Below are 14021 nucleotides of genomic sequence, written 5' to 3'. Positions count from 1 at the left end.
GCCTGCTTGGGAAGCTCCACCTCTGGGTTTCCAGGGTGGGTCCTGTGAATACTAATAGCTACCATTTATTGAACTATTGCTATATTCCAGATGTTGTGGTAAGTACTTTTTAGTGATTATCTCATTTTAATTCTGAGAACAACCTTGCAAGTTGAGAATTCGCATTTCCATAGATTCAACCACAGGAAGTTGCAGCAATATGCCCATGGCCATACTAAGGCATGCAAAAGCCAGGATTTAAATCCTCTGGGATCTGATTTGACTCAAATCTTCTACTCTGGGTCCTTAACTATCTTCCCAAAACCACTTTGAGGTAGCTATTATTTCCTCCATTCTATAGATGAGATGAGTATAGGAGACTGAGGTACAGGGATGACTCAACTTGCCCAAGTGACACAGGTAACAAGTATCAGAGCCAAAGCAGGAATGTCTGCCTCCAAAATATATATTCTGCCTCCCAAGAAGAAGAGCGAAGGCCAAGGGTCAAGAACACATCAGAAACCCACTGCATGTCAGGCCCTCCCCTTTCCCGGGATACTGTCTCCCTGTTTCTCATCCACCCCAACCTCCCCACATAGGCCCCTTTCAAGAATCTTCCTCTCACTGTCTCTCCTCCAGTGTGAAATCTGGGCTGATCAGGGACTGGGCAGTTCTTGGGAGGCTCTAAGACACCTCTTTCTCCAAGAGTCCCTTAGGAAGGGAACAGCAAGGTACCACCAGCCTGGGGATTCCCATCTCCACACATCTGAGTAAGGCCTGTGCGTAATACTGGCAAGTGCTTGGATGGGAAGCCAGGCAAAGGGGTTTAAATTCGGCCCAGAGACTTTGGCCAATAACAGGAGCTCCCCTTTTAAAACGCATCTATTCTGGGAGAGACATTTTACTAGAGGTTTCTTCCATTTTTTTTTTAACTGAAACACACACACACACACACACACACACACACACACACACACACACACACACACACACACACACACACACACACACACCCAGTACAAGGACAGCAAGTTATAAGAAGCCTGGGACTTGAACCCACCTAGGCCCCGGATTCTGCTGTTGCCTAGGAGCTGAAGAGGGAGGAGCTGCCAGATCCTAGGGAGGCGGGGAGAGAGGGCGAGTTCCCAGCAGCCCGCGGTGACGACAGCAGGTGATTTTTTTTTTCTTCTGCAGCGCGTTCTCTCACCATCTCTCCTGGATTTTTCCCCCACTCTGCTCAGCGGCAGAAAAGGGTGGGGCCGCTTCCTTGCAGCAGAGACGTCGGCAGCTGCAGCATCATTGGGAGCAGCGGCGGCGGCAGCAATGCTTGGTCTCTGTGAGAGGTGATCGCCTCAGAGTCCTGCTAGGTGGCTGGCTGCGACCGGACGCCGGCGGAAAGGAGAAGAGAGCTTCGTCTGTAGCCCCTGTAGCCACACTGCCCAGCCCTTCCTCTGCGCCATGGCTTAAGCCCGCAGCCATCTCGGCTCTCGTCGCCTCGCTTGGACGGGGACTGCGCGCCGCCGCAGCTGCAGGGAGGGGCGCGTCCCAGACACCTTCGCCCAGGGATCTGGGGACGCCTTTTCTCGCTCCGCGGTGCTCTTAGCTGACCGCACTCCGAGACCTTTGCGGCGACTCCCGGAGGCGTTTGCAGTCGGAATCGAGGGACTTTACGGACTTTATCTCGGTGATATCTCTGCCCACTCGACCTTCCTGGGTGCTTTCTGAGGAAGGAGGGCGCGGTAGTTCAGGCCACAAAGGAAAATACGGTGGGAACCAGATTGGCCTGTCGAGGGCCAGGGGACTGAGAAAGATTAGAGTCTTGCTTTAGAATCCAGCAAAGAGAAGGAAAGCCAGCTCTGCAGCGAGCACCATGGCGTGGCCGTGCATCACACGCGCCTGCTGCATCGCCCGCTTCTGGAACCAGCTGGACAAGGCGGACATAGCGGTGCCGCTAGTTTTCACCAAATACTCGGAGGCCACCGAGCAAGCGGGTGCCCAGCCGCCGCACCAGCAGCCTGCGCAGCAGGCGCCCGCGCCCCCTTCGGCGCGCGCGGTCGCCATAGAAACTCAGCCGGCCCAAGGCGACGGGGATGCAGTTGCCCGGGCAACAGGGCAGGCGCCCGGGCCTGGCGGCGACCGCGAGGCGGGGGCCGCCTCAGGCCGCAGCGGGCCGGGCCCGGGCTCTGGCTACGGCTCCAGCTCCACTTCTGGCGCGGGCCCAGCGGACTCGGTGATGCGGCAGGACTACCGCGCTTGGAAGGTGCAGCGGCCCGAGCCGAGCTGCCGGCCGCGCAGCGAGTACCAGCCTTCCGACGCGCCCTTCGAGCGCGAGACCCAGTACCAGAAGGACTTCCGCGCCTGGCCGCTGCCGCGCCGCGGGGACCACCCGTGGATCCCCAAGCCCGTGCAGATCTCCACGTCCTCTCAGGCGGCGGCGCCTGTGCTTGGGACGCCACAGCGCCGGCCGCAGAGCCAGGAGCGCTGGCCGGCGCAGGCCGCTGCCGAGGCCCCGGAGCAGGAGGCGGCCCCTGGCGGAGCAGGTGTCCTTGCGGCCGGAAAGGCGTCCGGGGCGGACGAGCGCGACACACGCCGGAAGCCCGGTCCCGCCTGGATGTTGCGTCGTGCCGAGGGGCTGGGGTACGAGCAGATACAGGTGCCCGCAGCCCAGGCCCAGGTCCAGGCTGCGGGCCCAGAAGCGGGCAAAGGGCGTGCGGCGGCCGACGCCCTCAACAGGCAAATCCGCGAAGAGGTGGCGAGTGCGGTGAGCAGCTCCTACAGGTGAGACATGGCCGGCTGCTCAGGCCACGGGGCTGGTGGTCGTCCTTACCCACTCCCACAGATTCTCCTCATCACAGGGCTTGCTGTCAGCCTCCCCCTCCCATCCCAGACCACACCCATTCCCGCGCCCCAGCCCTGACCAACAGCTCTTTGGCTCTTTCTGAGGTAAAAGCTGTTAGTATTACCCATCCCAGCCTAACCAAGTCTTTCAGTTAACCACTTCAGCCATCCTTTCCCCATCCCCGCTCCACTCCAAGTCCCTGCCTGCGCAACAGAGACTTTTGCAATTTCTTCACCTCACTGGGTGCTTCCATTCTGCCGCACCCAGTCAACAGCTGCATTAGCCTGGATGTTGCCCCTTGCTGGCTCAGCTGCCACCCAGAGGCCTTGCTGAGTTCCCACTGGCCAAAGAAGGGTGACATGTCCTCCTTCCCTCCTCCCTAACCCAATTCACTTGGCCATTCATTCTTTCCCTGCTGTCTCTCTGTCCCTGGGAGACAGCCAAGCACCACACCCTTTTCTAGATTCCCTGCAGGGCCCTTATAGGGCACCCTCCTCCTTCACCCACTCAGGCTTTGAAGGCAGATTCCTTATCCCTTTTACTAGCCATGACACATTGGGCAAGTTTTTTTTTTTAACCTCTCTGGGCCTCAGGTTCTTATCTGTGAGATGTGATTGATAATAGATTCTTAGATTGTTCACACAGGTATTGATTTAATATTACTCAACGTATTTTGGGCACCTGCTATATGCTAGGCACTGAGCTAGACATTTAGAAGATTACATGAGATGATTCAGGAGGAGAAATATTCCTGGCACGTAGTAGGTAATCAGTATATCTTGGTTCCATTGAGAACTTCTGCATGATGCCTCATTATTCTGATTTACACTTCCTAGGTACTTCCCACCTACTCCCCTATTGATGCATCTCTTTTCTCATTTCCTTTCATGTTCTCCAGGTTCTTATTCTCTTACCACCAAGAACGCCCTCTTCAGCACGTTTAAATTTCCTTTAAATGAATGCCTTCAAGCAAGAGCGCATTTATTCTCTCTCTCTCTCCTTCTCTCTCTTTCTTGAATTCACCCTCTGCTGTAGCCTCTGCCCTTCCAGTCTGCTTTCTCACTCTTCATCCATTTAATATATATTTTTGAATGCTTAGCTTTCAGTCCTGCCCTTGTGTTTCGAACCAAAACAATTAGCTAACAGATCACCGTTGACTCTGAACATGTAACATTGGGCTTGGGGTCTCTGGGGAAGCAGATGTGCATGATGAGGAATTGAGCTAGAAGTGTTCAAAATGTGGATTATGGGGTCCTTCATCAGTGCCACAGGCAGTTGCCTTCTTCCTGCAGGAGGGTGTGGACAGGAGGACTGCAGAGTTTGTGTCTTTTGCCAAGATCTTGTATGTAGCCCCGTAACAGACTGATGTCCTTCCAGTGAATATGACAAACACTCCCTCTTGTGCTGAGGAACAAACAGCATTGATAGACATCCTCTCTTGTTAAGAAAAAATCTGCGCTCTGCTCAGGTTTTACCTCTGGAAAACAATAGCCAATGAAAAGGGGCAGCTAATCAATTGGCCCCTACTCCTTCCTGAATTCCACCTCCCACTTGGCATTTTTCTCTTAGTTTATTGTTATCCTGGCCACACTGGTCCCCCAGGAGTACACCAGTTCCTTTTGGATCAGGCAAGGACACAGATCCTTTTCCTTGGTTCTAGGTATGAGGAAGTGGAATTTTCACAATATCTTTATGCTACTACCAAAGAGGATCCAAAAGAAAAGAAAGGAAGCAAATAAGCAAGGAGAATTTTTTTAAAGCCAATTTATAGCTTTGTGATTCTGCCGTGGCTTTCTTGTTTGCAAGGCCCTATTTCATTTCCTAAGAACCGAGAACCCTAAGGTTGGCCTAACATCACAGATTTCTGGACTGGCCTTTTCATCATCCTACTCCCAGTCTGCCTCCCTGTGGCAAGTGGAACCTTACCACCTACCAGGCAGAATTTACCTCTTTTTATTTCCATATAGTCAATGCCAATCAAGAGAGATCCACATTCTCAAATCTTATTTGGTGATGCTACTCAGTTTATGTCTCCAGGTTGGTACAAATTGGCTTTGTCCATAAATGATTGGCCAGACAGTCAGGCAATAATCCACCCTTCAGACACATCTCACTCCAAATATTTTGAGTTGTACCTTTGTTCTGTGTAGCCTCTTCCCCCAAAACAACACCTTAACTGTGCAGTAAGGCATGCTTTATAGTTAGAAGTGATTGGATTGAATGGGGAGAGCGGGAGGCTATTCTCTTGTAGCTGGTGAGAATGATTATTTTTAATAGCTATCAAAATTTCATCAACCTGTCAAGTGAAATCTCTACATACTTCAAAAAATATTTTTTTCTAATTTGGGTCTTCTGTAGAATTTAATTATGCAGATGACTTTGGGGTCAGCAGTTCCATTTTGCTGTATAATCAGAAGGGTTTTGAAACATTAGAAGAATGAATATGGCTGAGACGTCAATTTCTTTAATGGACAATTTAAGTGCATGACAAATTTGATGTGAAAGTTAATGCTATCTTTTGTTCCAGAAGAAAAATTAGCCAATAATAGGGAAATTCACTTTGGGTGAAAGTAGATATGAAGAAATAAGATAATTAATTAAATATACTATAAAGAAAAAATGCCTGGAAATTATAGATTTGTCTGGAACATTGATTTCCCCTCCCCCTCCAATTCTCTCACATTCTTTTCCTTTCTACGATTCTGAATATTTCCTGAATTTAAGTATGCTCCGTGTCTTCTGTAGGTGAGCCCTACATCACCTTAGAAGCCAAGTTGGGCTTCATTTCATCAAAAATTTGATTGACAAACCCTTTCTTCTGTCATTCTATGGAAATCATGGTTGTTTACACCATGGTGACTAGTTCATCTCATGGGCTTTATAAATGACATCTGTAAAATGATCTGTAAAATGACATCAATGTGAGCAGTTTGCTTAAATAGAGAAAAGACTCACAATCCATCAGCTTAATATATTGGCATATAACATAAAATATACATTCAGCATCTAGTCATATAATGCTAATTAGTTTTCTTATGAAATATACAGTTGGTAGATAACATCGTGTCCTTTGACGCTATGGTTTTGAAAAACTTTCCCTGATCAACAGTTCATCTAATTCATATAACTGATCCACACTAGGTTGGGATTTTTGCATTCAAGTGGTACCTCTAAGGTTTCCTTAGAATTATTCACAATCATGATGTTGATTAATTTTCAGGACATTCATATTACATAAATGATACTATAAAACTGAGAAACATGTCTTTGTTATCACTTTTAATGTTAAGGATGGATTTCACTGGGCAGCCACTTATGAATTTAGACCTAGCATTCTTAATTAGAAAATAGATGAGTCATGGGAGGGGATTAAAATTCCTCTCTCAGTCAACTGCATTGCCCCAGCCATTAGTTAATAATGATGGATGGGGTAGCAGTTGCTCCCTATAGAAATGGTGATGAGCAACTCTTCCTGGAAGAAATCAGCTGGGGCACCAGGAGGTAGAATTAATAAACCAGAGCAAAATAGTACTTGAAAAATGAGAGTGGTAACAAGGAAATCTGAAAGAAAAGTAGCCTTTAATACCTACCCTACAATCTTCCATAAATGTTGGAGAAAGGTCCATCTGACTCGACGTATGCTATCCAGAACTCCCAATGCCTACAGGGCAACTGTCCAGTTCCCTAACATCCTCCTGGCTAAATCTCAGCAATACTTCAGGGCCAGTCTCAAATACTAGTCTTCAACAATGCCTTCCAGGTCCTGCCATTCCAAACTAATTTTTTTTTTATTCCCTTTTCATGTTTTGTACGCTTCTCAGTGTCTACTTGATACTTTTTTCCTTATCTGCCTCCCCAGTGGATATGAACACTTGAAGAGAAAGCCTGTATTTTGTTCATCTCTGTATCTCTCACAGCATAACATTGTGCCTAGGAACCATGGAGGTTTGTTGAGTCCAGTGGGATTTTTAGAGTTGGTGAAAAATTTATTCACCTACATACTGGTTCATTTCATTTGGTTTTATTTAGCTGAATTAATTTTGGAAAATGACCACCACATCCCTGCTATGTATCAGACAGGATACTGGGGATACCAAAAAGTGATAACCCTTATGTAAAGAAATTGTGTTTTCCTTAATCAAGATAAAGGAGAATTCCTACTAGGTTAGCACTAGAAGTAAATGTTCAAATGGGAAAGGGCAACAAACCAGACAGACCTGACTGTAGGTGCACCTTTACCCAGGGCAGTGGTCCTCAACCTTAGCTGTACAATGGAATCACTGGATAATTTTGAAAATGCTGGTACACGTGTGCCTTGCCCAGAAATTCTGATTTAATTGGTCTCGATTTGAAAATAAAAAAAAAACTGCCTCAGATCATTTTCATGTGCAATTCAGGTTATGACCATACTTAAGGCAGAGGTTCTCAAAATTTAGTACACAAAAGAATTATCAGCAGAGTGTTCGAAAATGCAGGTTCTTGGGCCTTATCCTCGGACATGCTGATTCAGTAGGTTTAAAATGAAGCCTAAGAATCTATATTTTAACAAGCACTCTAGGTAATTTTAATGCAGGTGAACTTCAGGCTTTAATTGGGAAAACACTGCTTAGAGAGATTTGCTATCTTTAAGGGATAGAGTTTTTCCATGTATAAATATCGTATTGCTTGCCATTTATTTAAGTCTTTTATGTCCTTCATTTACATTTTTGTAATTTTCTCCACAAAAGTCTCTTTCTCACATACACACACACACACACAATAGTTTTAAATTTTATTTTTCTGTATTTAAGCCTTTAACAATCTAACTGGATTTTAATTTTATGTATGGAATGAGGTAGGAATCTAATTGTCTTTTTTCCCATATAGAAAGTCATTTATCCAATGCCCTTTTTAAAAGTTCAACTTTTCCCTACTAATATCCTGCTAATATCTCTTCTATCATAAAGGTCACATACGCTTAGATATATTTCTGAGATCTCTGTTCTATTCCAGTAATCTGAGCTAGAGTCATACTATCATCTTTTTTTTCTGAGCTATTTTAAATTATTTTTCCTATTTTGAGGTGTTACATTTTATTACATTTTCTAATTTGTTATTGCTTATATGTATTAATTTTTGTATACTTTTCTTGTATTCAGCAACTTTACCACACTCTCTTGTTAGTTTTATTTATAGATTCTCTTAGACTGTCTGTAGAGATAACATATATTTTTGGCAAATACCAATTTATCATGTTCCTTTGTGATATTCATATATTTGTGCGTGTGTGTGTATGTATTGCTACACTGGTGAGGACATCCAATATAGCTTTGATAGTAGGTTTCACAAGCATCTTTGTCTTGGGCTATGGGATTGCTTCTAAAGTTTTGTCATTAAGTATGAGGTTTGCTCTGAATTATTATGAGATAGCATCATACAAGGTTAAGAAATTTGTCTTTATACTAGTTTATGAGGGTATTGAATTTTATTAATGATTTTTGCATCTACTGAAAAAGTCATATGGTTTTTATTTTTAAATATGTTAATAGATTGCTCTGATATTGAACCATCTTTTTATTCCTAGGATAAACCTTACTTAGGTAAAAATATATTTAATGATTCTGAATTCTTTTGCTACTTTTTATTTCAAATTTTTGCATAGATATAAGTGAAATTTGTCTAAATTTTTTTCCTTTTTTATATTGGTCTTGTGCAGTATTGGCATCCTGGTTATGTCTATAAAGTTAATAGGTAGATTTTTCTCCTTTTTAGTTGTTCGGAACAATTCATATAACAAGTGCTCCTCTTTAAATATCTGATAAGATTCTCCTGTAGAACTCTCCATACCTGGTGTCTTTTTCATGGGTAGACTATTTTTTTTTTTTACTACCAATTTGATGTCTTTAATGTGATTCATTTATTCATTTTTTGTATTCCTTCCTGAGCCAATTTTAGTGTTTTATATTTTTCTATAAAATGTTACATTTTGTCTAATTTTAAAATTTATTGGTATAAGATTGATCTAGTGAATTTAAAAATCATCTCTACTTATCTGCATGTATATCCCTTTTCCATACTTAATACTAATTGGTACCTTCTTTCTTTTTATTCATAATAGTTGTATTGAAGTTTGTTTAATTTTTTAGTCTTTTTAAAGAATCATATTTTGGTTTTGTTGATTGTCCCCCTTTTCAGTAAATTTTGCTCTTATTTTTACTATTCCTTTACTTTTTATGCTTTGAGAGGTAGGCATAGCCCAGGTTAGGGACAGTTTTATATCCATGGCTAAGAAGTTTGGATTTTTTCCTAAAGAAATGAGTCACTGAAGGAATCTAGGCAGAGGAACTACATGATAGTTTAATATGATTTAAATTTGATAAATATCCCACTGGCTGGTAACCTGGAGAGGTTGGATAAAGGGTGGCCAGTGACAAGGCTATTGAAATAACCCAGAGAAAATGGTAAAGCCTGAGCTGTGGCTGTGAGCTTGGGGATTTATAACATAGTAAATATAGTTACAGAGCAACAGATCTTAATGACCAATTGAGCTGCAAGGAAGAGGATAAGTACAGAATAATTCTTTTGTTTCTGGTTCAGGTAACTGGTAGTGGTACTAGTCATTGGAACAGATTTTTACTTTGACTTCTGTGATGAATATAAAGGAGAAAAAATTCCAGAGTGAAAGTTGGGCTTATTTTTAGTATCCAGAATTTAATTTGCCTATGGGACATCTGACAAAAACTTTCAAGAGGCAGCTGAGTAAATGGATCTGAAGTGTAGGAGAGTGATCTAGGCTGTAAATATAGATTTGAAACACCCTGTGGATATTATTAAAGCCATGGGAGGAGGTGAAATCTTCTCCCCAGAGAGGGAGTAGAGAAAATTAGCCATCAGAAATGAAACCCTGAGTGATGCGTCTGTTGGGGACAGCAGAAGGAATAGCCATGAAAAAGACAAAGGAGTGATCGGAGGGGAGGGAGGAAAAGCAGGAGAGAGATTTACCATGGAAACCACATTGAGTACCTAACTCAGCAATGCCTTATGCCTCCCTGGAAATTTTTCCTGAGTAATTACTGTGTGCAAAGCATTTTTCTAGCTCATTGGTTGACCTTGTGCAGATAGATATAATGTTACTGAGGCTAACCCACAAAGAGGAGAGGAAAGAAGATATGTGCAATTAATTCTTGGTTGCTCTCCTAGGAAAAAATGGCATCTAATGCATATGTGAACTTTTAAAAAAGTCAAGTCAGTGATAGTTCTAAATCTACAATCACAAAGAATGACTCAATGTCCCAGTTACAAAGCTAAAATAATCTAACAATGTCCACTAGGATTAGAGAGCCATCTCTGTAATCAGTGCACCTTTGGCTTTTCAAATTATGTCAGCTGTATATATGTAGAGAGGTGAGCTTCTGATTCTCTGCTAAATGAAGAAAACTGCAAATGGACCTCAACCAGCAAACTAAAAATTCTCTTGATGTTCACTAAAGATGCTAGTTTTCACCATTAGAAATACTAATAGTTAATGAAGTGCCTACTATGTGCCTGGCAGGCTGCTAGAAACCACAGATGCATTTTCTTCTGTAATCTTTATAGCAGTCCTGCAGAAGTGGCCCTTTTCCTTCACTGTTAGAGCTTCAGACCCACAAGTCCTCTTGTCTGCTTTTAAGACTGTTGAAGGCACAGACTTTGTCTAACACTAGCCTTTCTCTACACACGGCACTTCCTCCATGTCGTATTAACACATATTGTCTTAACTCAGTTTCAATCCAGTAAATATTGATTAGTGTCTACTCTATATCAGGCTAATTCTGAGGGAGACAAAGTAGTCCTTGCTCTTGAAAGCTTGTTTATTAGGCAGAGACAGGTGTGCTGAAAAGTTATAGGTACCTTGATAAAAAGTCTATGTGGGGTATGGTGGGGTACAGAGGAGAGAGGGCTTAAATCTACTTAATTTGAAGGTTATCAAGGAAAGGGTTCAGTAGAGAAAGGACTGGTAGGCTGAATCTTCAAAGATGAGTGGGCATGAAATGGGGAAGGGATCAATCTGAGTAAAAGTACAGAAGAGAAATTGTCAGCAGTTCTGAGCAGGTCTTACAACTGAGAGGTCTCATTGGATAAGGATAGAATGGTGAGAGCTAAACTGGGTAGGTAGGCTGGGGCCAGATCCTTTACTCTATGAGCAAATGAAGAGGCAGGACTGGGTTTTGGCAAAGGTGACTTTGGCAGCAATGGGAAGGATGGATTGGAAGGGATTAGGCTGGGAGCATGGAGTCCCGGAAGGAAGCTGTAGTCTAGGTGAAAGATGACAAAGACCTTCAGCCAGGGAAGGATGTAAATGAGCACTGATGGTGCAGAATAACATCAGGTAGTGGCTAACTGAAAGTCAGCAGAAGGGGAAAGGGAAGAGTCTAGGATGTTTCCCAGATTTCATGCTTTGGATGTCTAGGGAAACAATCGTTCACTGTAGATAGCATAGTTTTGGACAAGTTTAATTTGAGGTGTCTTTGGAAGGACTACATGGAGATGTTCAATAGAAAATGAAAACAGAGACTCACACTGCTGGTATGGGTGTAAATTACTACAATCGCTTTATTAAACTCTGTGTTTTCCTTATGACCCAGTAAATGCATCCTTGAGATTGCGTACCTAACAGAAATGAGTACAGAAGACTTGTATAAGAATGTGTATAGCAGCTTTATTAATAATAGCTAAAAAGTAAAACCAACCCACATGTCCATCCACAATAAGATAGACATTGTGGTGTATTCATACAGTGAACTATCCCATGGCAGGCTGTGGCTGGCAGAATGATGGTCCCCTCCCCCACCCCAAAATGTCCACATCCTAATTCCTGGAACCTATGAATATGTTAAGTTAAAAAGCCAAAGGGACTTTGCACATGTCATTAGGTTAAGGCCCTTGAAGTGGGGTGAGTATCCTGGATTATCCAGATGGGCCCGTTATAATCACAGGGGTCCTTATAAGTGAAAGAGGCAGTGGCACAGTGGCACAGTGGGATGAAGCCTTGTCCAGCCATTGTTGGCTTTGAAGATGGAAGGGGGACACGCACCAAGGAATGCAGGCAGCCTCTCAAGCTAGAAAAGGCAAGGAAATTGATTCTCCCTAGAGCCTTCAGAAGGAACAACTTGCTTCTGCTGAAACCGTGATTGTAGCCAGTGAGACCTGTTTCTGACTCTTAACTACAGAACTCTAAGGTAATACATTCATGTGGTTTTTAGCCGTTCAGTTTGTGGTCATTAGTTACAGCGGCTATAGGAAACACATACACAGGGTTTCTCAATGTCAGCACTATCGACATTTTGGACCAGATAATTCTTTGTTGTGAAGAGCTGTCCTTGAATTGTAGGATGTTTGGCAGCATCCCTGGCCTCTTTCCACTCGTTGCCAGTGGAAATCATTCCCCACTGCATTACCCCCTCACTCAGAGTTGTGACAGTTTAAAATATTTCCAGATATCACCAAAAGCCCACTAGGGGCAGGGCAAAATTGTCCCTGGTTGAGAAGCACTGTTGTATAGCAATGAAAAAGAAAATTAATGTAATACTCGCTAGCATGGATAGATCTTACAGACAATGATGAGTGAAAGAAACCAGATACAAGTGCACTTACTGAATGATTCCATTTACATGAAATTTCAGAAACAGGCAAAGGTAATTGATGGTAATGAATGTCAGAATACTGATGATCTCTGGGGGTGGGGTGGCTAATTGGCTGAAATGTTGGAAATGTTCTATATCTGATCTGGGTGGTGGTTATGTGGGTCTATACATACGAACAATTAAGATTTATGGACTTTATCCTATGTTTGTTATACCTCAACAAAAAAAAATAAGAAAAATTACAAACCAGGTAAACGAACATATAAATGTGATACTCAGGAAAGAGGCAGAACAGAAAAGAACAATCTGGATCATCAAGCGTCAGGGTGGGTGGGAAGAAGGAGGGTGAGAGAAGACCATGCTGTGGCCAGAACCCAGCTGCACCAACATGTATCAGGGGCGAACAGAAGAGCCAGTCAAGGAAGGAGCATGTATGTCTGTGTCATCCCTGTCCGGGAGTGAGAGCACAGGCCCACCGTGGTCCCGCAGGAGCTACCCATACACGTGTAACATAATAGTACTTCTCTTCATCCTCCCTGTCCCTCCATTGTCAGTGTGTATTCCTTATCAAACTGAGTGAAGAGGCTTTGCAGGACCAAGCCTGATGTAACCTCTTTCGCAGACCACGAAACCCCCTATAAATGCTTCCACTGTGCTATTCCCTGTGGTCACTGTTCCCTGTAGTGACTTCAAAGAGTTGGCTCAAGTTGTTGCATATCCTAGAGGGCATTTTTACAATCTTCTTGACCACTAAAAATTGTTCTCTATTAAATCATAATAATGGGTGAAAGAAACTTTGTGCCTGTTGCTTTAACATCTCTTTTTATTTAGACTTCATCATGACCTTTTAAGGAAAACATCTCTCTCTTTAAAGATGAATAATAGAGGGGAGGGTATAGCTCAGTGGTAGAGCGCATCCCTAGCATGCATGAGATCCTGGGTTCAATCCCCAGTACCTACATTTAAAAAAAAAAAAAAAAGATGAAGAATAGAGTCAGGGAGGCCCAGGGACTGAGGATCACAACCAGTCAGTGGCTGAGCTGGCTCAGGAACCTGGTTCTCCTCATTCCAGCCTCCAGTAGTGTCCACTCAAGCCAGTGCCTACCATATCCCCATGGTTCCACATGTCATTCCCGGGGTGGGGTTGGGGGGGCTGCTGCCTGCCCCCTACGCCTGCCCTTCATGCTATCTTTTTGGCTCCCACTCTCCTAAGCCCATGCCATCTTCCTTCACCTCCTGCCTGGTTCTGCAGTGGGAGAGGGGTGGGTGGTCTCACTACTCCTTGTCCTGAACCCTCCGTGGATCCCCTTCCCTTCCAGAGCAAGGCCCGGGCCCCGCAGCCTGCAGTCAGGGCCCTCCAGGACCTGACCTACGTGGTACATCCAGCATTATGGTCCCCATACACATCTGATGCTTTTTCCTGCAGATTCTTAGTTATGGTTGCACATTCAAATCTCAGGGGCCCCAGCAGGTGATCTGGCCAAATCACAGGCTGAGCTGGGCCTTGACAAGCCCCACACGTAACCACTGCTGGATTTTGCTCACAATTTTTGCTCCCACCCGCCTCCCATCTTCTTTCTAAATCCTCCCTATCTTTCAGG

At 44.0% G+C, this 14021-nt stretch overlaps 1 protein-coding gene across 2 annotated transcripts in view; it reads left to right on the top strand.

Annotated features, from left to right (window-relative positions):
• Positions 1-1201: 1201 nt before the first annotated feature.
• Positions 1202-14021, top strand: part of MAP6 (microtubule associated protein 6) — a 65656-nt gene continuing 52836 nt past the window's right edge. Inside the window, exon 1 of one of the 2 annotated variants that reach the window (XM_031460372.2) lies at positions 1202-2757. In XM_031460372.2, coding sequence (XP_031316232.1) covers positions 1850-2757 — 908 coding nt within the window. In that variant the 5' untranslated portion in view covers positions 1202-1849. The remainder of the gene's footprint in view (positions 2758-14021) is intronic. The other variant, XM_010989744.3, reaches the window with a different exon arrangement.

The sequence above is a fragment of the Camelus dromedarius genome, chromosome 12, assembly GCF_036321535.1.
Source record: "Camelus dromedarius isolate mCamDro1 chromosome 12, mCamDro1.pat, whole genome shotgun sequence".
NCBI lineage: Eukaryota > Metazoa > Chordata > Mammalia > Artiodactyla > Camelidae > Camelus > Camelus dromedarius.
This window is presented reverse-complemented; position numbering and strand designations above follow the sequence as displayed.